Here is a 24,884-nt window from a genome sequence, read left to right as displayed (position 1 = left end):
GGGCTAATGCACGGTCGTGTTTGTCACACATGATGAGTTTCTTGTTCGTGATATGCATTATGGGGTGGAAGAGTAGAGTGGAATGAAGTGAGTGAAGCTGATGGTCAATGTTTTCGATATCTGCAGCCCTAGTGACGGGAGGTTGGGTGGTATCGGGGATGACGAAGGACGCGACATCGTTTGGTGTTTGGTGTGGTGGAAGACTCCCCTGGTTGCCGCGAAGATATGTGCCGAGCGATATGTAGACCTTGTAAATTTTGTGAACGGTTTCATCGTAGAGTGCTTGTTGGGTGTGCACGTCCTTGTTATGTATTGAAGGTATGTATGCGTTGATCGGAATAGTGAGATCGTGTGCATGATCATCCTCATTAACAATTTTTGTGTGGACAAGTGCCGGTTGTATGTCCTGTAGGCTGTGGACATTCTTACTGGTTGCTGTTCGAGCATGTTGGAGCACAGCCCGTCTGTACTGTTTACCGGCTTTGATTTGCTTGTGGGCACGTTTGACATGGGCTTATACACGGTCGTGTTTGTCATGCATGCTGAGTTCCTTGTCCGTGATATGCATTATGGGGTGGAAGAGTAGAGTGGAATGAAGTGAGTGAAGCTGATGGTCAATGTTTTCGATATCTGCAGCCCTAGTGACGGGTGATTGGGTGGTATCGGAGATGACAAAGGACGAGACATCGTTTGGTGTTTGGTGTGGTGGAAAACTCTCCTGGTTGCCGCGAAGAGATGTGCCGAGCGATAGCGCTGAAGACACCTCAGGTGGTGTAGAGTGCTGCTCCCCTGGTCGCAGTAGGTCTGTGATATGGGTCGGTGTGGTGATTGACTCCCCTGGTATAGTGGATGTAGAAGGTTGTGTTGTTGACCGTGTTGATATGTCGCATTGTAAGCGTGTAGCTGATGAGTGCGTTGTCGAGTGAAGCGCATGCTGCTTGGTAGAGGAGGTTCTTGTTTTTGCCTGTATTGGTACGAGGCGATTGAAAAAACCCTCAAGTGTGCGTGACTCCTATGGATGTAGTGGCCTGTGGTAGTGGCGGTGGAGAAGGTGTAGGAAGTAGAGAGTTATGTGGGGAGGTGTTAAGTGGTGTGTGCACAATTGGTGTACTGTCGGTGGTTGGTGCAGGCTCCGTGGTTGGTGTAGGCAGTAGTGTGGCTGGGCTGGAATGATCGGCCATGTATATGTTGGCAGTGTTCGGTTGTGGTGAAATGGTAGGGACGGATGACGTGGGAAGAAGTAGTGTACTGGGCGTTGTAGTGGGCTGGGGTTGCAAAGCAAGTGTGAGCGCACGTATGGCGGGACGTCATAAATGGGTGCGTGTAAGAGTAGCACCAGTGCTGTGCCGGCCATGGTCCGCGTCGGAAAGAACTGGTAGTTAAACTTAACATCACGCGAAAGATTTGAAGCTAGGAATGCGGCAGGCGTCATAGTATTTGAAGGAGCGATCATGGCCAAGGTAAACGCCGGGCGTTGCTCGGTCTTCGAGTTTGCCCCTGCTGGTCTTGGTACACGAACGCCACCCGACAGCCGTACACATGTATGTTCTTAAGATGTATTTAGGCTTTTCGTCGTAGAACAGTTCCCACAAATTTTGTTAAGCTGGACCGCTTTAGTATTTGTTGCGAGTTGCATGGCTTTGGCCCACATACATTCGGGTTGTTTAGCGTGGTTTCTAATGATACCGTTGGTGCGCTCAATAACCAGTAGTGCGGGTGACTTTGTTAGTGTAAACGTGATTTCACGTGACATTGTGTGTTCATTCTTTGGAACTCGGTCACACCTGAGCTGGGTGTATAGCTGGTCCAGTGTACTGGCTGCATCATCCTTGTGTTTGAGAGGATAACAAAGGGCATTCATGACTGGGCATCAACGTATTTGATGTTGGACGTGTATCCACTAGGAGTTATAGAAAGGCCATTTAATAAATCTACATGGAAGACATAACCAATTGGTGAAATGTGTGTCTTGTCGAGTCTTTTTTTCGTGATTTGTGCCGGCGACGCACTTTGCTCGTAGTGATGGGGAAGAAAAACTGAGCGGTCGAGGATGGGTGATGACATCGGCTTCGGTAAATAGTTCAGTAGTCGGTGGCACAGCGTGTTTGGTGTTGCCTACACGTACGATGCATATATAGCGCCACTTGAAACTTCTATGCTGTGTCGCAAAATGGTGTTCTCGTTGGTGCGGATGATTTTTACGTGTGAATGTAGTTGTGGAAGGGTTTGTTTAAGATTCCACGTGTCAGGTGAGAGAGGAAAACTAGTTTTTATGTTCTAGCTTGAGTAGTGCCACGCACCATGCTTTCTTCCTGAATCGAATGATACCATACAGATTTTTGTCACGCCAGGACTGTGCGAAGGCATCACGGAGAGGTGCCTTTGGTTCATGACTGCAATATGTGAGGTCTTGTGTGTTGTGGGCAGTAGCAAAAAGGTCGATATCAACCTTTCAAAAAATATTCCGCCACATGTGCTTGAAACAGCGCAAGATTGAGCTTTCAGTCGTCATGAGATGGGACTGGTATTGGAGACGGTGTTATATCACTGTTGCGTAGAACGCCACGTGTGACGTCTGGATGTACATGGCCAAGCATTGTATACCAGTCTGCCAGTGTAAGTGTATTGATAGGCGATCAGCACTTTGTGCACGTGTAATAGTTTTACCGACGTGCTGAATGAGACACTCGGTTGGGTGTGTCGTGTCCGATTTAGATGAGAAGTACACACCATAACTGTGACGCTGTAGTAGCTACACAGAGAGTATGTTCTGTGTAGCGTTAGACATGATGAGAACGCGGCCGAGGCCGGCATTAATGCCTCGTTTGTGTATGGTTATTTGATTCTCATTGGGGAATCCGACTATATAGTGCCCGTGCTCGATATAAGTTACGCCCTCACCCATCCAGTGTCCATCCAGGCGACATACCTGAAGTATGCCACCATACTAATTCGGAAAGTAGTTATTGGTATAGCAAAAATAAATATATAAATGATATAAATAATCTTGACTAGCTATTTCAATAAATAGCCCACGACACCGAGACTGGTTTAAAAATAAAATTTCATACTGAAAAGAATCCTAAGCAAAAGGAAAAGTAGACGACTAGCTATTGTCACCTCTTGCAATTGAAAGCGTATTTTAAGTCGAAGTATTTAAAACGGTACAAGTTAATACACTGGTGAAAAACCGTAGTGTAATTCGACGTTCGTTTCAAAGCAAAGGTATTGATCAGCCTCTTTTTTTTATACCGCTACTAACGGCAGTTTATTGACGTGCAACACGTTCTGCCAAAAGGCACTGCACACATGAATTCGGGTGCAGTTTCCGGAACTATGAATTGATAGTTTTTATTCTTCGGTTGAGTGCTATGAAGTTGATCGGTGAAGCTGGGTGACTAATTTGAGCATTTATTTAGTTCCATTTCTGTAGATTTGGCATATACAAACATCTCCTGCTTTGCTGTACGATTCAATTCGAGTATCAGCAGTAGTCACCTTGTTGGAGCACTGAAACCAATATCTAGCTACTTGCATCGACGTACTTTAATAGTGCTGCTTATCATGCAATTGCTTTTGTTGGTCGTGAGGTAATGACTTGCACACTGAAATCATCATTGGTTGGCCGTTATTTTTAGAAATTGGTTAATAGCGAAACACGACGTTTACACCTATATTTGTTTCAGTTTCAACCAGTGTCACTTGATTAATTTTGGACCACTTCGACTCAGCTTTGTAGGTATACATAGTTGATTATTAACGATAATACATAAAACATTTCAGGAACTAGTATAGCTACATACACATATTTTGAAGAGCATTTGAACTCACATTGTATGTCATTTGACTAAATAGAGACAAATAGACTATCCGTATGATTGAATACTAATAACAAACATAGGAATATCGTGTAGTAGTGATTCATGTGGGATGACTAAGATCTATGAGAGGTTAGTTTTATGGTAGAATACCAGTGCGGTGTCTAGTGATATTGGTTTTACAGATATGATGAGGCTGTAAAAAGTATACCAATAGAACGAGAGCATAGGCTGTAAAGTAGCGAGAAGTGTAAAGTAGTGTAAAAAATATAGATGACGAGTGACGGACTACCGAGGAGGCCGGGCACTCGTTGGGATGATGTGTCAGTAACCAGAGGGAACTGACGATAGGCAATATCTAGTTGAAACTATATAGCTCAAGGTTATGGGATGACCTTGCTCATAATCTTGTAAGCTACTACACTACTTTGATAATATAAAGTATAACGCTATTTCACTAAACCGTTCGTGAACTAAACAAGTTACTCACAGTGAAGACAGTTTCATACTAATTACAGACAAGTATATGTACAAGAAGAACTCAAAGGTTCAATTATACACGAAGTAGTTCAGTAATTGTATCACGTACTAGTTCCAACTGAAATACGCAATTTTTCTCATGTACAAATACGGTAAAGTATTCAGCTACAATCAGATGATAGTGTATGGATTATCCCGTTATTAACCAGCAGATCTCAATTACTACTTGAATTATCGGTTAGTGTAGGAATTAAGGATTGAAACGGATACATTTTGAAGCACACAACCATCAAAGTTTGTGAAAGCACTTCCGAGAATTTAGTAATAGCATTTACATACAGAGTGACATATTTCGAAGTTCCATACATGTATAATTAATCAGCTGACAGTGATATAGCTTATGCGTGTACAATTTATCTGTCTGGACGAATTGATGCTAGTCGTCACCCACACGGATCGGCATAATCGATGCCTTTGAGACAATACAACTTTCAAGATACATATAGCAAATAAACTGCAATATTACACTATATAAAATTAATAAGTACGGTAAACGCTTTGTAATACAGCCTCACAAGTCCTGAATGCAATTTTACGGTGAAAGATCGCCAGTTTGTTCGGTAAAAAATCGTTTATGGACAGCTGAGCTTCTACTTTTGGAGGTGAACTATACAAATAAATATCTATATATATATATAAATACATATATATATAAATATATAAATACATATATATATAAATACATATATATACATACATACATACATAACACATACACACACACATATATATATGGGTCTATATGAGGGCATATATAATGTAATGTATATGTATTAACATAGATATATACACATGCGTAAATATATATATTTCCATACACACATGTGTAAATTATTCGCATGTATGAATTAGGCACACTCACCCAAAAATAGAAACATCGCGCACCATGTATGAAACAAAAATATACGCACTCATTCATATAATAATTATATACATTCAAGTATGAGTGCTATACATAAGATACATACAAGTATGTATTTTAGCGCTCAAATTACGAGTAAATCAATAGGCGGTGAATTAAGACAATATTTTAAGACTTCGGATATTCCCGCAGATACGCTATCTCCGAATTTTATATGAGATGTAGCTATATTGGTTACCGCTTGACACAATATCAACTCCGCTCGGGAAAATATGGGTCGCTTCGATATTAATCTCTTCTCAGCTAGAAGATGGAGTGCAATGAAATATTGTGTTGTAAGCCATTCAAATATGAAAGAGTAAACAAAAATTAAAGTGACTCGGTCAAATCAGTACGCGGGCGTATACACCAAATGCAATAAGTGGTGACATGGTGGAGCGTGTGTACGGACATGGTTAACAAATGCGGCCACACAAACGACTGTAGACCGAACATTAATGTACGCGTACACAGCAGTTGACGAATTCGAGATTGAGTTAAGCTTCCCTTAATTGATAGATCAATACTTTTGACGCACAACCTAATCTAAGCAATTATGTAATCAGGTTCGTACATGCATATCACGGGTAAAACAACCTAAAACCTAAATGTCATTTCTTTCGCAGGGACCCAATGACAATCATAAACAAGATGCTTGGCGGGCACGGGGCAAAATACGAACATCAGCGCGGTACGACTTACTGTAAATGTCTCTTCTTTCACGCCGTCTTTCGTGATAATCAAAATCTGCACGCGATCTCCCGTATAGATATCTCTCTCGGCTACTCCGGCGAATGCGTCCTGCAATAAGATCGAAGTTTGATTTGAACTGCTGAGTGAACAATCAAACTACTCTCCAACGCATACAGTTTATTCCAGGACCTGTATGACTATCGGTAAAACTTTTGTGATGCCTAGTCCTTAGCACTACTCTGTATACAAAAAGTGCGGACGGGTGCGGATTATGATGGGCGCAGACAAACGAACGACCTAGATAACGCACAGTTGTGAGCTACAATACATCCCGAAAAAGTACACATATACTTGCTCACCCACTCGCGTACCTTGCAGAGATTGATCGCTTCCTCCAGAGTAGGTGTCTTTTTCTCTACAACATCGCTCTTGTTTTTGAACCCAACTTCACTGTCCAGCAATGGTTGCAGCAATTGCGAACCTGTACCAGCGGCACGGTAGGTTTCCCTCTCGAAACTACCGATTGGATCGTAATGGTACACTGCTCCTTGATCTAAATTAAAAACAGAATATAAAGTTACGAACGTTTTCCAGAAATTAAGCACGTCCAACTGGTCGTGGGTAACAGCCCCAGAAGATGTCCGAGTAAAGCCGAATATAACTTGAACTTAGATTGACGCACCTGATTATGCGAGACAGAGTATTGTCACGTAATGGATATATGGCAGGTCAAACACCTTCAGGGTGAGCCATGACTAAGAAAGTGCCGAGGTACAAACGAAAAGAAACTAATTGCAGGTCAAACACCTTCAGGGTGAGCCATAACTAAGAAAGTACCGAGGTACAAACGAAAAGAAACTGTACGTTACTGATGAATGACACAGAGGTTGTCGACGAATGTAATAGAGCGTACAACACATATAATTGGGTGGATATGAGACCGCGAGGCAGGAGTACATACCGTCCTTATCCAGACCGACCAAGATATTGATTGTATAATACGGGAAGAATCGTTTATAGTATAGTGTTGTCATCAACATTTGAGCACAGGCCTCGACTCCCATGTCCTTGTCGTGATTGTGCTTGTACATCTGTTGAGTACAATTGAAAGTGTGACTTAATGAAGCACGACGGACCAAAGTGGAACAAACAGATCTCAATCAAATCAGTTCAACTCGAAACGATTATTACAAGACTATGAGGTAAGAAAAAAAACACCCTGATATTGTAACAACCTACCGCAAGCTTCATCTTTAAGTGCTTGTGCAGGGTGGTCGAATCTCCTTGAAATCCAATCGATGCCAGCACCACTCGGTCATTTCTATTTTTAAACCGAGGGGGCGAAACAGTATTAATCAGTAAGAACCCATTTTCATATATGTATGTACGAACAGCTGGTTCAACGTCGTTCGCCAGATTTGGAGCGGCCATACAATACAAGGTATAGACGTACGAATTCATTTGATAAAAAACGTCCAATACATGGAATAATTTAGTTGGGATATATTCCTTTGACACTGCCCTGTTTGCCAACCGAATCATAGGGTGATCAGGGAACAGGTTTTTAATAAATCGAGCGTAGAACTCCAGATTCACACAATTGCGAACTCTAAATAATGTATGTTTCGGCTGCCTTACTTACAATTTGCAGAGTTTGGAGTGGTCCCTAGTCATAATTTCATATCCAGCGCTTAAGCGCGTGTCTCCAGCTACCACGACATATCCATCGCCGGCAATCGCCATGGTAGTCCTGTAGCAAAAACAAAAATGACCATGGATAGTGAGACTCGGGAACTCTCGGGTGGGAGGTACTGTTTCGTGCTCGACAAGGCTCTACCAGCCTACAGAATTTGCTTCAGAAACAGAACGAAGATTTTATCTAAAGTGATGGCGCACGTTACAATAGTTGTGCTTACCGGTAATACAGGAGTTACTAAGTACATATAGTCGTATGGTTACTAGCGCTGCCAAAAAAAATAGAAACAAACCACTAGAGAGCGAGACTTCAAACAACACGATACTATTGTTCTTTTTCGTTCCGACAGGTTTCTGAAGTATATACAACCACAGACTATGCTTGTACACTCTAACACAGGCGCGTACAGACAAAAAGACGGTGATACTCAGCGTTCCGTGTGCTCGAGATATTCAAAGTTTTAAGTAAACCCAGAAAACCACACTATGCAATATACACCAAAGGCTGTGAGTGATATACTATTCGAAATATGGTAAAAACACCACAGCAACAGTATAGAAAACCGATAAGTACATGAAATGATTTATATGTTCTAATACACCAATTGCAAGCCCACAGACTTCCGCGTACTTCACCACATATCTCAAAAGTGAGATATTCAAAATGAATTAGTGTTGTTTATCGTAAACATACAAATATATGTGTACTTACTTTTCACATCGTCCTAAGTAACTTAAACTTCATGCGCACTATTATGGTGCATGAGCGTGCGATTTGACAATGTTCTTCATGTAGATGCAGGTATATAGTAGCATATGTTGCGCATGCCTCATTTATAAAACTCTCTGATCTCCAAGTCACGAGAGTATTACAAAGCACACATGCTGCTCAGATAATTATAGTCTAGACTGAGCAGGCGCGTGGATCATCACCAACAATCCACATGCACTGCGGTCAGAGACTCGTCACAGACCTAAAGCCTGTACAAAAGCACACTTTCGACTAGATCTCCACCGTGACCTTAGAAATAGCTAAGAACAGTCTGACACCAGCACACCAGCAGATAGACGTACTATTCATTGAATATAAGACAGTCCTAGTGTCCTATAATGAAGTCACAGTTTGATTATTTCTTAATCTTTGACCTCAGAATCGACGAAGCACAAGCCAACACTGACACACCAATAGATTTACGTACCCTCCATTAAATACATAAGGGCTGAACCCATGGTGCTGTTTTGGGGCACCCGCTTGCTTTGACTCGGGAAGACCGGATCTAACACCAATGTTATGTGTGTAGTTCTTCGAACTAAGATACGAAGCGGCATCCATATTGTCCAGATTATATGTAATATACGTACTGTGGTATGACCACTATTGACACTCGAAGGGGAAGTATGTAAATATTTATGTATGTGGGTATCAAGACCCAAGAGCGTCTCTTTATTTAAGATTGAAGAGTCCAGCAAACTTCTTGTTTACGTTTACTGATGTCAAATTGGGTTGTTTTTGTAAAATGAGCCAGGTTTGGGGGGGGGGGGGGGTGGAAAATGTGCCTTTTTGTAAAGACCCGCTACTTTCTTCCTATATCCCGGCAAAGTATACCACTACCCTCTCTAGTCTCACTACTCTCTACTACTACAGCGAGAGAGAGAGAGAGAAGTTGGCTGCTGTTGGCAAAGTGCAATAATATAAATACGCACAGTACGGTGTTCTGTTCCCATTTGTGCATCTCATTTGGTTCATCAGTATAGTGCCTCACGACCACACACGTGTGTTATGATGGGTACACAAGGGGTGCTGCGATGCGTACCGTGTTCTTTTTATGGCCCAAAGGCTAGTATGATTAGTCACAGGGTATTGTTCAGGCGGCGATGTCTATCTACGGCGATAAGGGGTAGAGAAATACCACGGCCGATTTATGATTTCCGTTACGTAAGCGCCATATCAAATAACTTCCCAAGCTGGCATTCACCAAGACCAACGTATACATATAATTATGGAAGAGTAGGCTCAGTGTGCCGGAAACAGCTCCACTCGACAAACTGTTTACACTCAACAAAACCAGCGAGCGCACTAGGTAGTTCAGATAAGAAGGTTGCATATGTAGATAGTAGTATATGTTCTGACACGTTGGAGGATAATAGCGCTAATAAAGTCACATATGTTGATACTGGATGCGTGGTCTACAACAGCCGTACGCGTACTAAGACGCCACTCACGCGACAAGCTCATAGTTCACTCAGTTGGTATATGTGCGGACCAACAGTATACGACTCGATGCACTTGGGTCATGCTGTTACTTATATCAGATTCGATGTGGTCCGTCGGATACTAAGTGACTACTGTGGAGTCCCTGTATGTCAAGGCAAGTAGATACTGCCATGTAATATCCTGTCGCGTACCGCAGTCTATGCACCTGTCTTATTTGGTACAATTGATGCTCCAGTTTTGTATTCGCGTCTACCCAACTCGCTTGAGTATACTGAATTCTATTCACCTGATCGAGAACTATTGTGGCTTTGTGGGCGCAGGGCTACAGATATCCCACCCAGCTTGTATTTTCTTAGCTTTCTAAATAGCCTATTAGAAAGTGGGTCACAGCTCGGTCACGCTCGTCAATTGTCTATTGGGATCAGACAACTACACATATGCTATTTGAGGAGATCAAAGACGCCTATTTCGATGAATATAATTTGCTTGTGTAATCCCACCGGCTTCTTCACGTTTATACTCCCCTTTTTTTACAATAGGCAAACTTGATTATAACTTAACATTCCAATTTTACTAATGCTTGCAGTCATGGGTATCACGGATATTGACGACAAGATTATCACTCGTGCTGAGGAAAGACGCATCTCTGTTAAATCATTGGCCGAAAATTACGAACGTGAGTTCTTGGAAGACTTAATACTGCTGGGTTGCTTGCCACCTACATGTACGGCACGGGTGTCCGATCATTTACCGGAAATAATCACATTCATCAAGGGTATGTCGTGTACCGCTCTTAGTATGATCGTATAGTGCAAGAATCAGGCTGGAATGCCAGGTGATAAATGGGCGATCAGCTCTTCCCGATTTGTGAAATGCCAATTAAGTTCATGATAAATGTCGAGGTATACAGTGGTTTAAATCAACATCGTTCTCCTCTGATAGTTTCGGCCTGTCTGCATTTCATTTGTAGGTTACACTCCTTTTACTAAGATTGATTTCTACACAAACGACTATCTTCTCAGTGTAGGTCTGGAAGATAGAGGATATGCCTACCGCCTAACGGATGATAGGGAACGTGTTTCCATATACTTCGATGTTGGCAAATACGGTGACAGATACGGGGCTTTAGCGCCGGAACGGGCACAAAATAACTTGACAACCAAAAAAGAGGTTGTAGGTAAGTCTGACCAGTGTTTGTGTGGTCATGCGTAATATATAATGCCGTCTCAAGTACCGACGAATTCAAAATCATTCAACCCGTTTTACATGCTGTCAAATGATTTGTTTCCAGTGAGATGACAGGGATCACTTCAGCACACTTTCGCCTGCTCTGATGGGGCACGTTTATTTGGTTGTATTCCTTCACCTTCGATTTAATCGGTATAGTGGAAGCACTGAGTATATTCTACTGGATACTTGAGAGTAATGAAGCTATTGTTGCCACTTATGCCACTTTACATCGATCTTGTATGCAATATCGATACACTGCTTGCGGACAGAACGAGTGCATTTGGGCTTCTGCGTGATTGCTTCAGGCCATGACAGTTATCTTCTTTGCCACAGTATCACACATGTTTGATAAAATGTACTCTCGCTTTTCTCACCATCAGACGAGGAAGTCGTGCCTACCAAAGCGAATAAGCGAGATGCACGGGACTTTGCACTTTGGAAAGCCGCTGACAACACGGACGGGGTTTCGATTGTTGGAGACGTCTCTTGGGAATCGCCTTGGGGATCTGGGAGACCGGGTTGGCATATAGAATGTTCGGCGATGTCCTGCCATATACTGGGCGATCACCTGGATCTACACACTGGTGGCATTGATTTGAAGGTAGAATGAGGTTTCCGCAGAAGAATGTTGATCACCAACTTTGTTTACAACCATGAGCAGTATTGAGATAATTGTGGGAATCCGTGTGGCAGAACTTTTTTGCATCGAGCGTAGTATCTTACCATGTTGTTGTGCTTAACTCACATCTATCGTAGTGAGTTATATATACGCACACTTATAAGGACGAACTTTGAAGCTGTGAGCCTACAAAAGAATTGGCAAATAACATCACTATTACATCAATGTCGTATATTCTTATTAGCCCCCCACAGAACCATAGCCATTGAGCTTGTCAAAGCACAGCAATCGAGCGACTTCCACAATAGCATATAGCTAAATCATTAACCCGGAATAATATCCTTACCATACACACAGTTTCCTCATCACGAGAATGAGATCGCCCAATGCGAGGCGCTGCACAATCACACATGGGCGCAGTGCTTTCTTCATACGGGGCATCTGCATATAGAGGGACTCAAAATGAGCAAATCGCTGAAGAACTTCACTACAGTGAGAGACTTCCTCGGGATTAAAGATGATTCAGATAATTTAAGCTCACCTGCTGCAGTTGACATCGACTCACGCAAGGGCGAGATGATCTTCGCGCCCCAGCAATTGCGACTGGCATGTCTGATGACAAAGTACAACGCGCCTATGCACTATTCTGATAATCTGTATGTGTGCATGAACTCCATCGTTGGTTTCGGACTCAAATTTTGAATTGCTTTAATAGTTGGTTATCGAGTAGGAGTTGCTTCTGTACTTGATTTCAGCTCGAAATACTGAAGGTAGACATATATACATTATGCAATCCTGAAGAACTGTTTCGGGGATTTTCACTTCATGTCTTCCTGTTTGCATATTCATGACACATTAAGAATGACACAGGCCCTCAACATTGAAAACCGGTTCCGTACGTTCTTCTCCGATGCGGATGAGTTCCATGCAAAGAATTCGAGTTCGAAGTGGAGTGCAGCAGACACACAGCTGATGAAAGAGTATGTGTGATCGTAGCTAATAACGTACTGTCGACTCAAATTGTGCCGTGCTCTGAGCGAATGATAAAAATTTGCTGTCGCAGAAAAATGATATTTTTTGCACGTAACCCTGCTGAATATGCCTGTCTGCTCGTTGTGTTTAACTTACTCTACGGCTCTAAGGTGTATGTTCGTTTCGGACTACTTATGCGTTACTACTACGCGGTACACTATCTACGCACTGTTGTACATCACAAACTAGAGAATAAGGACACATACAACTATTTGAAATACGATTCCGCTTGCTGCTTAAACCATCCTTGACAACATTTCGCGTACTTGTTATACCCCTGAGTGCTCGACTTTCGTGAAACCATTCACATTCGCTGCTTTGGTATTGTATACTTCTATTTAATACCAAAATCTGCAGGCTAGAGAGCATAAGATTCACGATTGACGACAAGCTACGAGATGATTTCGACACGCCGGGCACCATGCACCGGGTAGGGTCGCTGTTTTTTAGTGCGACCAACAGAAGCTATACGACGCGTCTGTATGATATGCCCCAGTGTGATTCGTATTGTGTACTTCCCAACCGGGCGCTTATTTCTGTAGCTGCGTCAGCTATTTATTTGACTTATGTAATGTGCTAATATTGTTTCGTTTTCATTCTCTTTGCAGCTATTGGATATGGTCACAACCACAAATAAGCACATGAGCGCCGACCGGACTCAGGCGGCGACCGCGAGTGTTCTGGCTGTGCGTGACTACATAGACTCCATACTATCCATGATGGGCGTGCAGATGCAACAAACTCGGAATATCGATTGTATGTGAATGTTGCAGACTGGTTGGGCCTACTATTACTTCTGACATGTTTCCGAGTTCCACTTGATACACAGGTCTACATTCCAATACAGCAACTGAGTTTTGCAAACTCTAGCTGAAACGCTTTTAATTCTTCTATGTTCACAGCGAGTGTAAACCAATCGAGGGTCTCAACGGAGGAGGTTGTAGATCACTTCGTCGACTTTCGTTCCAATGTACGTGACAAGGCACTAAGCGCACTCAAAAGCATCAAGAAAAATAGTAGAACCGACGAAACAACGAAAGAGAAGTTAACAGAAGAGATGTTGACAGTGCTCAAAAGCATCTTAACCAGTTGCGACGGATTGCGGAACGAGGTCCTGCCCAGTCTAGGGGTTTCTCTCAAGGTATGGAGATTAATTTTGTTTCCGTCATATCCATATACAATTGCTCTGTAGGTTAGATTCAATAATTTCCAGCCATGTTTTCATATTGTAAATACTAACGAGTAAAGTGATATCCCTCACTCTATACAAGTGACTGCTCCAGAGCGTGTAACCTTCCGTTCTTCCGTACGTCAAGTTCATACATATGCACGATCGAACTGTCTGTGCCAACGAGATTGCGCCACATAGATTTTACGTCACATACAACTTGAGCAGAGGCACTGTGTCCGGTATAGTACATTTTACGATGGAAATGAGGACTAGAAAGTTGTTGTCTGGCCATGATTTAGACGATTGCTTTTCCTCCATATGCGTTAATATCAGGATTCTGCAGCGGGCAGCAAGTGGAGGTTTGGACAGCTGAATGTACCAACGCTGTCGCCTAAAACGAAGGTACTTTAAACTACGTCTCAACAATATCTGACTGCAATCTGACTGCAATGCGCATACAGACCGCTTATAAAATTGTCGATATGCATATTTCAAGGTGTAGACATTCATGAGACACAATGCCATATTGAAGAAAGTAATTGTACGGTATTTATCAGCATGGAACAAGCACTCGTGAAATCTTGCTCAAATATATACACGCATCATAAACTCAGGGGACGACGACTGACACCAAGCAATAATCTAAACGCAGTCGCTTTCGAGAACTGGTGAGTATATTACTGTAAAAATCGATGGAGAGGTCACAGTGCAGAGGGAGTATTTAGGTGCAGAGGGAGTATTTATATGGTAAAAATAAATTCGTTGCATGGTTGGAAAGCGCTGAAAGCGTCAAAGCGACTCATTCCGTGTGCACCGACAGTCATGTTGTCGGTCATACAAGGCTAAAGGAAACTCGTACGACTGCGGCTCAAAATATAGTGCAATAGTGGTACCCAAAAGAGGAATCAAACGACACTGGAATCAAGCGACACTTGAACTTGGACATTGCAATCGACATCGCCGGTTTGCTAATTGTGTATATTTGCAAGAAAAGCTACTTTATAAAAAATGCAGGTAAATATCACGAAATGCAATGTAATGAAGAACTATACATTATCAAAGATCTCTCGAGACTCGTAGTAGTGAATACTCTAATAAGATTTAGTGGGGTTCGTACTAATAAATGAGCACGGCAGGAAAAATTATACAAACATAAAGTGGTTGCAAACAGGTATACAGCATACGCAATTACGCACCTTTGTCCTGTGGGTGTATTCGTGATAGTCAGAATATTATTAGAGTACTATGCTACGTAATAAAATGCGTTATGCGAAATTAGGCATCTGGGCAGAAATACACTCTGTACTAGAGTTGAGTCTATGACTCCATAGAAAGGAACAGAAGTACAGAAAGGTGTTGCCGCTGTTGCGAATACTTGCGGCTTGCAAGTTGCGGCACAGTGACAACTGTCTGACTTCTCAAAGTTGTGCGACAGCAGGGCACAGGGCACAAGGCACAAGGCACAAGGCACAAAGCACAGGCGCATAGGCCGCACAGGCCACCCCGCCACAGCCGCCCCTGGGCCTGGGGTACAGGACTACAACCCCGCAGGGTATGTTTTGGGTGCATTTACAAAAGAAGAAACAACCCCCAGATTTGAAAAAATCAGGAAAAAAAAAGAGTATTTTTTTTTAGATGGCAAGGCTTCAGAGTCCCGACTCCCGACTCCGAAGAGAACATCATTACGTTTGGGTTAAGGGTATTTCAATATACGTTGAGCGTAAACGTACAATAGTATTTCAAGAATGTAGGTGGAAGTTTAGAACAAATATATTATATTTAGGTGGAACAGACAGAAACAATCGAACAATATCATGAAATAAATCCGATGTTTCGGACCCAAAACCCTAAATTGTACGCCCATATCAAAATAAACAGGATCAAACCAATATAAACGTTTAATTGTTTTTAAACATAAAAAGTATTGATATCTAGTAGACTCGACTAGAGTAGCTATATGAGTAAACGTTCGTCGTTCGGTTATTTAGTCCGAGAGTTTAACGTTTTTCTGAAAATAAAAATCTATTTTTGCCACAATCAGTATTTCATCAATATTTATAATATTAAACTACTCCCAAAAATTGAAAAAAAAGGTCCTCAGACTACATTTTTAAATAATAAATAAATACTGAAGCTCAAGCCGCAGAACCTCTGATTCTCATTCCAGAGTCCAGAGTCCAAAGTCCAGAGAGTGAGAGTCTGTGAGACAGTCGACAGAGCTTGTTTTTTGTTTGTTTGTTTTAGAAAAATAAGCCTTCTACCATATAATGTTATTTAAAAAAAAAGGGTTATAATTCAGATTTCATAAGGCTATTGTTTAAAAATATATATACAATAGACTGTTGTAGCGAATGTAGACTGTAGTGTAGTGATAACTGTAGTGTAGAGTGTAGACTGTAGAGTGTAGACTGTAGTGTAGTGTAGACTGTAGAGCTTAGACTGTAGAGTTGTATTTGGACTGTCAGACGTCAGTCTCTGGCTGTTCTCTATTCTCTACACACTGCACTCAGGCCTCGGCACTACGCGCACAGGGGAGGGGCTGGAGGGGGGGGGGGTTGGGTAAGGCCGTGAGGGGGTAATGAACTATTTTAACTGGGTATACTGGATCTGGTGTAGTCAACGATGAATTAGTGATTGTTAGTTAGTAGTGATTTATAACTGAACTAAAAGTCTAAACTCTCATCAGTCTCTGAGAGACCAACAGTCACAGAGACACAGACTCAGTCTCATACACTCACACAGTCACAGTCACAGACTCACAGTCTCACAGAGACCAGCCCTGAGCCCATCACAGTAACCTGACAGAGCACAGACTCTTAAAGAGTCCGATACTCTTGGGTGCCGAGTTCCGACTCGGGCAGTGGGCCACTCGCCACTCGACCGGCTCAGCTTTTAGCGCGATATTATTAAGAGCAACTATGCAATTCTAGTCAGCTCCAAAATTAACGGCAATTTACAAATACCTCTGGATGAAATCTTCCCTATTGGTGGCTAACCTCAAGCGCAAGGCGATTGAAGCACGGTTTATTCACCAGCCAATCAGATTAACAAAATATCGTATCCCATCTTCGGGATGAGATATTTCGAGCCCTTCGCTGGCTCAGTCTTGACTCTTGCGCCTTGAGCCCTTGACACAAACTTGCGCATATTTTCATATTTTCAGACCTTCTTTATTTTTACTTTTGGGAATAGAAGGCCAAAGTCCCATTTTTTATAAGGCCATTCATAGCCCATAGGTGAATAACCATAAGGCGTGTATTTTATATATATCATTACCATAAGTATATATTATATACATAAATACTGGACGCAAACCCGAAGAGCGCACATACATTCTGACAATTAAAATATATCTTTAAAGCAGCGTATTCCGCAGGAATATCGGTTTTTTAAAAATACTAATCAACCATGATCGAAGAAGTTAACTACGCCGTAATGTTTATCGGTGATCTCTTACGTCAAAAAGGACTTTCAGATGATATCGTCATGAGATTTGAACATACACTGAGCGGCATGCTGGTACATAATTTTAGAAGCACGTGGTTTGTAGATCAACCACACAGAGGTAGTGGCAACAGGTGTTTGCGTATAGAACGAGGGCAAATGGATCCCAGCTTAGCAAATACCGCCAGATCAATCGGCGTCAGTATAATTAGACTACAGAATCTTTTACCTACCGACATTACTATTTGGATCGACCCTAAGTCTGTGTGCTACCGCAGCGAGCGATCCCCCTTGTTCTCGATATACGACGAGGAGGACTTTTCTTCAGGTGACTCGGATTCCAGTAATTCGAGCGGACAATCAGCCGGTAAGCGTAAACGCGCCGGAACATCGTATACTTCTCTACCTGAAGCCCTGTCGGCTTTTTAAATCAGAACCGCTTCCAATGCAGTGGATGAGTACAGGATTTAAGTGCAACACAAGGACAGTGCGTCTTTCAACCGTGCTTTTGAATAATAATATCCGCCATTCACGGTGTGATGAATTGACATTATTGAAATACTGCAGAATAAGCAGACCGGACAGCCACTGCTACAAGAATAGCAGTAACAGCAAGCTGTGTGAATTAAATATTAAAATATATATCATTAACATATCGATGCACTTGTATGGATTGATATTTTATTTTATTTGCGTCTTTCTCCCTATTGTCAGTATCATTTGCATACCAGACTACACGATAAGTGGTTGTTAAGCTTTGCGAAGTAATCATACTTTGAAGCAGGTTCATAATTTCAGAGTACCGTAAACCTTCTATCGTCTCAGCAAACGCTCTTTCATTTTGGTAGTGTCGCAAGATACGCAGACAGAAGAGTTATTGCTGCTAGATTATTAGCAAATTGCGTGATTCATAGGTCTATGTATACTCTGCGTCGTACACATATACTATCCAATAATGCATTTGCTGTCAGTTTTTATTTAGTTGTCAATATAATAGTATACTGCTTGCCACACGCCATGCGACTGTCGGTGCAGCATCTTTGAGCAGATTTTGCACTGGATGCACATTCGCAACTTTAAAGTATCGTAAAGCGACGACTGGTTCGTAAAGTTATGCCATCGATTCAAAAAGGTATATGGTATGAGTTTAAAGCGGTTGCGCGAACGATGTTTCACTACTTTGTCTAGCAGGCATTTGCAAGTGCAACAGCGCTATGCGATTTCAGGGAGAACCTTCAGCGTGTCTGCGGATCTAATGAAAATAGGGTCATGTTGGCATTCATCACAGCACCTTGAAAATATGGGTTGAAGATACGACAGCTAAGTCCAGACGACTAGTAGGACAAAAGCGAGACCATCGCCACTTCGTATTCTGATTGTTCTGAGCATCTCCAATTTTGCCTGCCGGTAGTCCCGTAGTATGACAGCGAGCAAGCTCCCGCCCGAGTTCTATGATGTAGGTAGATGTCTTGAGCGCTGATGGATTAGACATCCATCATACTTGCCACAGCTGTGAAAGAAGTCGCTCGCAACTCAATTGATTGTCACCACGCAGATGCGGATATACTGTATGATATGAAATAAACATATTGAATTAAATATATTGGCACGAATTAGATGCTCGAAAAATTACGCATGATACTTTTTTCTCTTCGAACGTTAGCAGATGGATAGTAAGTGGTCGATAGAAGAAATAGGTAGACATCAACTTATACACCCTAGCGATTGGAGGTGCAACAAAGTGATAAAGATACAGCATTTTTTGAAGGAATTGATGTCGAGCCTGTTTTGCGCAGAGCACATTGTTTTACCAACCTTGGAAAGTGGACAGCAGATCTTCGAGGCAGATAGGTCCGACGGGTTGTAAACGCCCCCAACCTTCAGAATTTCTCTCATCATCATTGTTCTTGGCCTCTTCACTGTTTGGTGTATTTGTTGGAGTCTGTGTAATTCCTGCTATTATGGACGAGGTCGTATATCCCATCGTGGCATTCTTCTCCAGTCCACTATTGATTACACCCGCGCCTCCACTGTTGGCTGATGTACTTGAGGGCGTCGGAGAAAACAGTGTTGTATTGTCGGCATGGTTAGAACCTGGCATACTCACGCTCAACGATGTCACATTGCCGGTGACGATGCTGTTTGTGCTTTTAAACTGGTTGGGCGAGGGTGGATTAGGGGAGTGGAAATACCCCGCTGTAGATGCCAGGCCAAGTGTGGAAGGGTTCGTGCTACCGCTCATACTGATTCTTCCCAGATCCAGCATCGGTGACTGCGACTGAAATCCAACACCTGCGGTGGTGTTAAGGTTGCCATCCGCATTATTTACACCAGTAGATGTGACTGTTCCGGTCGCAGATTTAATGCTATCAAATCTCAGACCCTCACTAAGTCCAAACCCACCCACACCGGCACTGCCGAATGACGACAGGGCCCGCTCTGCAGGTGTTGTCACTGTATTGCCTATACTGCCAGGGTTCAGGCGCATGGCGGTAGAGAGCGACATGCTATTACTACGTTGCAGATTGAGACTACCCATCCGACTAATGACACCGCTGGTGTCGGCAGAAGGGGTACCGTAGGTCAAGCCATCCAGTGCAGACCCATCCGCGAAGATCGAGGGCTGAGTACTGGCGTGTCTGAGCGCTTTACCGCGGTTGTCCCGTGAAGTGCTCAGATTGATGTTGGTGCTGTTCATCTGCATCGCCGCACTCATATTTCTAATTGTATCCAGGTTCGATGCCCCCACCCCGCCCAAGCTCAGCAGCGAGGTCTGAGGGCTTTTAGTAGGCATGTTAGATGGCGGGACAGGGCTGGTCGAACTAGCTGGCGAGTCATAATTTGTATTTAAACCACTCATACTGGTGTTGGCTGTGTCACTCAGCCTCAGATTACCCATTTGTCCGTCGCCAAGAGTAGACATATACATGGTGTCGTTGCTACCGTTCGCGGACAAGGGAATATTAGTATTCATATAATCGGACGAGAAGTTCATGCCGACGAAACCCCCATCTAAACCAACTTGCAAACCAGAACCCCCACTGCTATTACTTGGATTATTCATCGCACCCAGACCTTGCCCCGGGATACTCACCAGACCATCCAGGGCACTCAAGCTGCCAGTGTTCGACATATGCGACAAATTATTGGTTAGTCCTACATCCACACCGCCATACGCGTTTATTCCACCCAATCCGACCCCCATACCAACACCGTTGAAAGTCCCCATATCCCCCAACCCCATATTACTAAGTCCCATATTACTGACGCCTATATTCAACCCTGCGTTCGGCTCAATCCCCATACCCAATCCCATGCCCAGACCCATTCCAAGGCTCATGTTTATGGTTTCCATGTCAAATCCGCCCATAGACACGTCGCTAAGATCCAGCCCAAGACCGACGTCTGACATGTTTCCTAACAATCCCATATCATCCACTCCGATACCCCCCAGGCCAGAAGTGCCACCTAAATCTGTGCTGTTGAACGCAGCACTCACGTCCTCCATACTACCAGTCGCCCCGCCCTTTTCCGCATAGCTGCTGCGTGTAAACGCACGTGCACACCGCGCGGGTCTGTACAGGCGCTCCATACGACTCACGCCGATATCGTTCATAGCCTTCACCTTCAGTGATAGACACGACCGCATGATGGTTTTCAGATGCGTTCGTACAGCATCCGCCATAACGCCGAATGCAGCATCATCGCACCCGCCTGCCAGCCCATTCTGCACAGCCATCGCCTGCATGCGCTTGATGAGAGCCTTGCTACCCCTCCCCGGTATGACCAGTGTATCGGTGCACAAAAGAAGCTCATCTTTCTCATCCTGGATAGCTTGTTTCCTATCCCGCTCCATCAGCCTTGCCCTCTCCCTCTCGCGCTCCAACGCGGAAATGGCTGGCGCAAGCGATCGTGGATTGCCAGCCAACCGTTCGGTGACCTTTCCCTCCGCTGCTGTTATTTGCGCGTACTTGTAAGCCAATTGCGCGTCCGCCTGATCCTGCCATGGCGCGGGTATATGTCTTTTGTTGGTAAGCATTTCCAACACTTCCTGTTGCGTGATCTCGTCTGCCGAGCCGTTCGGCTGCTCACCTTCCTTCTTTGTTTTACTTATACTAATTACTGCCGAGTTCGCATTCGTGCCTTTACCAGGGATGGGTGTTGCATCCGGTGGCCTCGGTTGCTTATTTGAAGGATCACCAGGGTTGCCTTTGGGCGGCACATTCAGTGACAAAGTGGACGATGTACCATTCTTGGACACCGTAGCTGACGGTAGAGTCGAGGTGTTTAGTGTAGAATTAGTAGTGGTAGGATCTGCTTCATCAAGTCCCAATTTTGAAGCTTGACTGCGCTTTGGGAGCGAGTCTCTGAGTGTGACGAATCCATCCTGAATCGATAAATGTGCGGAAAAGAGTGATCATGTTAGAATAATTTCAAGGATAAGATTCTGCCAAGAAGAAACAATAACGAAATATAAAGGGTATCATTTTCGAGCACGATCAAAGAAGAATCTAATAAAAAACACAGAAAATCTACGAATCACATATAGATAGGTGTATTGTCACTGATGGAGGCAGGTAGTGGATGAACATACACGCACACATGGATGTACCATTTGAAGAATTGGGATAGGTCATGTTTGTTTAGATTGTGTATGAATCTCACATAGCCATCGCATAGCCACGAACTTTTAGACAGAATAGCATATATACATACAAACAAACATCGACTTATTTGAATACTATAAACATCTAGCCGAGGATACAGATAAGAATGGGTATATAGCAGATACATATACCATGCGCGTATTCACATGTCTATACGGGAGAACAAGCAATAGTTCATCGAGGACTTGATCCAAATGTTTACCGATCTCTGGATGAATACACATGTTCACTTTGTATTGAGCCGGTTCGCACGTACTATTAATATTCGTGTGTCGGTTGTTATATCGTCCAATTAACTTGTATTGCAAATAAATATTCTTTTGGATACGTTTCTATGTGCTTCTATCTATCAAAGACATACACAGAATATGTTCACGGACTACACACAGGAACTCATCAACCACGCATGTATAACGCGTCCTTTCATATGTTTGAGTGTCTAAGCTACATTCCGCCATTGGCGTATAAACACGAGCAAGCACCACCGAAGAGGACAGAATAATTCCACACAGATGAGATATAACATCTTCCCATCAATTTGAACGAAACACCACGAGCAAGCACCACCGAAGAGGACAGAATAATTCCACACAGATGAGATATAACATCTTCCCATCAATTTGAACGAAACACCACGAGCACGCACGCGCTATGTATAATAAAGCCCTAAGCACAAACGCACAGCCCACCTTTGTGTGCAACGCTTCCAGCAACGAGGCTTCACTCGTCGTCACACGCTTCTCAGGTTTGAGTATATCGATCAGACTATTCTTCACCGGCACACTCACGAATCTGCCACCAGCGTCTGCGACTGGCCCAAACGCTTCGGCTGCCATGACAAAGCTCTCTCGGTCGCAGACGGGGCGCTGAATTGTACTAGCACTTATGGAACTCACTATACTGTCACGGGTACTACCAATGATCTCTGCTTCCTTCCCCTTCCCCGAGCATTTCCCGGCGCTTTTACTTCCCGCTTGCGCACCGCTTTGAGAGGACCCTTCGCCCCCCCCTTTTCCGCTTACTTGCTTACCTGTACCGCCCTTCCCGCCTATTTGTTTGTTTGCCGAGCCTTTTCCACCACCTTTCCCGCCTATTTGTTTGTTGGCCGGCTTCTTGCGCTTGCCCCCACTTTTTGTAGGCACGGTAGTATTAGTCGTAGACTCAGGTGTAGGTGGAGCAGGGGAAGCAGTCGCCAATGGCACAGTACTTAGCGCCGTACTTAAGTCCGAACTAGCTGATGTTCCCAGACCACCAACACTACTTGTGTTCGTGCTAGTTATCGCAGCGGCCGTTCCGTTCCCCGGTAGGCAATCTCCATCACGGGTCGAAGTATCAGTTGAAGTCTGTCCACCTGTACCACCACTGCCTGCTGTGTGAGACAAACTCAGCTGTTTGGCACCCCCATTATCCAGTGATGTTGTGGCAGGCTCGGGTTTGATACGTTGGGACTGAGGGCTTGACTTGATCGACCCAACAAACGACGCATCAGCGGTACCGGCTAGTACGGTTCCTTTGGTAGCACTGGCACCTCCATTCGTGCCTGCATTTATGTCGGTATGTAAGATAGAAGTGGGGTATGAAGTCTCGTCGTTTATACAATTGCTTTCTAGTGCACCCTTCTTTCTGTCCCTTTTCTTCGAAATCATTTTAAAATGTGTTTATGTTAGGTATGGTTTCAGCGAGCGAATGATTTGAAGTTCCAACTGACACACCATTTTTGTGCGTACTCAGCGAGCTTTTAGTCCTTTTGACTTCGGCGCCAGTCTTGTTGCTGCTCCCAGAGTCATTCGCTATACTCTTCCCAGACCCTCTCGACGACGCTGATGTCGCACCGTTCAGCCCAGCTGAAATGAAGCAACGCAAAAAAGAAGAATAAAGGCAAAAGGTCGAACTATGACGACAGAAGCAGATAAAAGCGAGAGAACACGGTGCAGAAGACATGGGCAGGAATAGCAATATACTTGCACTTTATCTCGATTGTGCACTCCTTGCCAGTTACATCGCACTGGTCAAGTATATGCGCAAATGTAAGTAGGCCAGCGCAGTCAACAACACTCGGGCGTGGACATACTGTGGGGTATTGCGGAGGAAAAATCTTCGCTCTTATGACCAGTTGCAGGCGTGAATGGCAGTCTAATACGCAAAGGAGAGGCCCCAGCAGTAGATTCTCCCTGTGACATCTTCCTCCGTTTCTTGCAGCTTCCTATTATGGGTAGCGATGTAGGTCATACATTCTTAGACGCAAAAAATGCGATAGCGGCGTAGCAATGTTGGATTGATTCGCTGTCAGCGCAGTTCTAGTGTGGCCCCAAGAACTAAGTACAAGCCACCGGGCTGGTGGAGATTTGCACACGCTATAGGGCCAATGCAAAGTTGGACTCTCAATGATATAACGATCGATTGTGCTAGTTAGATATATTGGCTTATGAGGTATATGTCAATACGATTGCACCAACGGAATGAACGTAATACCGTGCTGTTTAGACGGATGTGTGGAAGAATGAACAGGAGCCTATGTACATGCTGCAGCGGCACCCTTAAGCACAGTACAAAAACAGGTCATTAAAACAACATTTTCAGATATAAATGAATGCAATTGGAATATAGCTACAAATAGCAATTTGCATCAAAATATGCGAGACTCCCCAAAAGACAAGCATACATAAAAAAATAAAGACACGCAAATAACTTGACACACACACTAACACACCAGCTCACCGCCAAAGCTAACTCCCCCAAAATGAACACACCGAGGGCCACCCACACTCCGACATACACGTATATATATATATATATATATATATATATATATATATACTACACTACACACACACACACACACACACACACACACACACA

General features: G+C 43.6%; 5 protein-coding genes across 5 annotated transcripts in view; 2 read left to right on the top strand and 3 right to left on the bottom strand.

Annotated features, from left to right (window-relative positions):
* Nucleotides 1-514: 514 nt before the first annotated feature.
* On the bottom strand, nt 515-1,432 carry SARC_05398 (hypothetical protein; the record flags this gene model as incomplete). The annotated part of the gene is made up of 2 exons (XM_014300733.1): nt 515-964; nt 1,112-1,432. 2 exons carry the CDS (start codon nt 1,430-1,432, stop codon nt 515-517), a joined length of 771 nt encoding a protein of 256 aa, XP_014156208.1.
* Nucleotides 1,433-5,392: 3,960 nt separating this feature from the next.
* Nucleotides 5,393-9,082, bottom strand: SARC_05397 (20S proteasome subunit beta 6). The gene is made up of 7 exons (XM_014300732.1): nt 8,847-9,082; nt 7,595-7,702; nt 7,192-7,273; nt 6,914-7,043; nt 6,324-6,505; nt 5,962-6,060; nt 5,393-5,523 (listed from the first exon to the last, which is right to left on the bottom strand). Exons 1-7 carry the CDS (start codon nt 8,978-8,980, stop codon nt 5,509-5,511), a joined length of 750 nt encoding a protein of 249 aa, XP_014156207.1. The 5' UTR covers nt 8,981-9,082; the 3' UTR covers nt 5,393-5,508.
* A 301-nt stretch (nt 9,083-9,383) lies between these two features.
* Nucleotides 9,384-14,939, top strand: SARC_05396 (hypothetical protein). Its single transcript, XM_014300731.1, has 11 exons — nt 9,384-10,016; nt 10,449-10,637; nt 10,890-11,039; nt 11,473-11,693; nt 12,069-12,367; nt 12,572-12,691; nt 13,101-13,173; nt 13,352-13,499; nt 13,646-13,884; nt 14,248-14,316; nt 14,529-14,939. Exons 1-11 carry the CDS (start codon nt 9,428-9,430, stop codon nt 14,553-14,555), a joined length of 2,124 nt encoding a protein of 707 aa, XP_014156206.1. The 5' UTR covers nt 9,384-9,427; the 3' UTR covers nt 14,556-14,939.
* A 2,189-nt stretch (nt 14,940-17,128) lies between these two features.
* On the top strand, nt 17,129-18,013 carry SARC_05395 (hypothetical protein). The gene has a single exon (XM_014300730.1). It carries the CDS (start codon nt 17,323-17,325, stop codon nt 17,785-17,787), a length of 465 nt encoding a protein of 154 aa, XP_014156205.1. The 5' UTR covers nt 17,129-17,322; the 3' UTR covers nt 17,788-18,013.
* Nucleotides 18,014-18,241: 228 nt separating this feature from the next.
* Nucleotides 18,242-24,884, bottom strand: part of SARC_05394 (hypothetical protein) — a 7,769-nt gene continuing 1,126 nt past the window's right edge. The window contains exons 2-6 of the mRNA XM_014300729.1: nt 24,097-24,228; nt 23,738-23,869; nt 22,715-23,565; nt 19,174-21,745; nt 18,242-18,924 (exon numbers count right to left, since the gene is read on the bottom strand). Of these exons, the coding sequence (XP_014156204.1) occupies nt 18,854-18,924; nt 19,174-21,745; nt 22,715-23,565; nt 23,738-23,869; nt 24,097-24,228 (3,758 nt within the window). The 3' untranslated portion in view covers nt 18,242-18,853. The remainder of the gene's footprint in view (nt 18,925-19,173; nt 21,746-22,714; nt 23,566-23,737; nt 23,870-24,096; nt 24,229-24,884) is intronic.

This window comes from Sphaeroforma arctica (genome assembly GCF_001186125.1).
Source record: "Sphaeroforma arctica JP610 unplaced genomic scaffold supercont1.342, whole genome shotgun sequence".
Lineage (NCBI taxonomy): Eukaryota > Ichthyosporea > Ichthyophonida > Sphaeroforma > Sphaeroforma arctica.
The sequence above is the reverse complement of the archived record's forward strand: the minus strand, read 5'-3'. Positions and strand labels throughout refer to the sequence as shown.

What these genes read in the sequence shown, in the direction of transcription:
- SARC_05397 (XM_014300732.1), bottom strand. Translation starts at nt 8,980, where the DNA reads ATGGATGCCGCTTCGTATCTTAGTTCGAAGAACTACACACATAACATT. An exon ending in CCTTATGTATTTAATGGAGG is followed by an intron (nt 7,703 to 8,846) that starts GTACGTAAATCT and finishes TTTTTGCTACAG; the next exon opens with GACTACCATGGCGATTGCCG. An exon ending in AAGCGATCAATCTCTGCAAG is followed by an intron (nt 6,061 to 6,323) that starts GTACGCGAGTGG and finishes ATCTTATTGCAG; the next exon opens with GACGCATTCGCCGGAGTAGC.
- SARC_05396 (XM_014300731.1), top strand. Translation starts at nt 9,428, where the DNA reads ATGATGGGTACACAAGGGGTGCTGCGATGCGTACCGTGTTCTTTTTAT. An exon ending in AATAATCACATTCATCAAGG is followed by an intron (nt 10,638 to 10,889) that starts GTATGTCGTGTA and finishes TTCTCAGTGTAG; the next exon opens with GTCTGGAAGATAGAGGATAT. An exon ending in ATGCACTATTCTGATAATCT is followed by an intron (nt 12,368 to 12,571) that starts GTATGTGTGCAT and finishes TGACACATTAAG; the next exon opens with AATGACACAGGCCCTCAACA.
- SARC_05395 (XM_014300730.1), top strand. Translation starts at nt 17,323, where the DNA reads ATGATCGAAGAAGTTAACTACGCCGTAATGTTTATCGGTGATCTCTTA.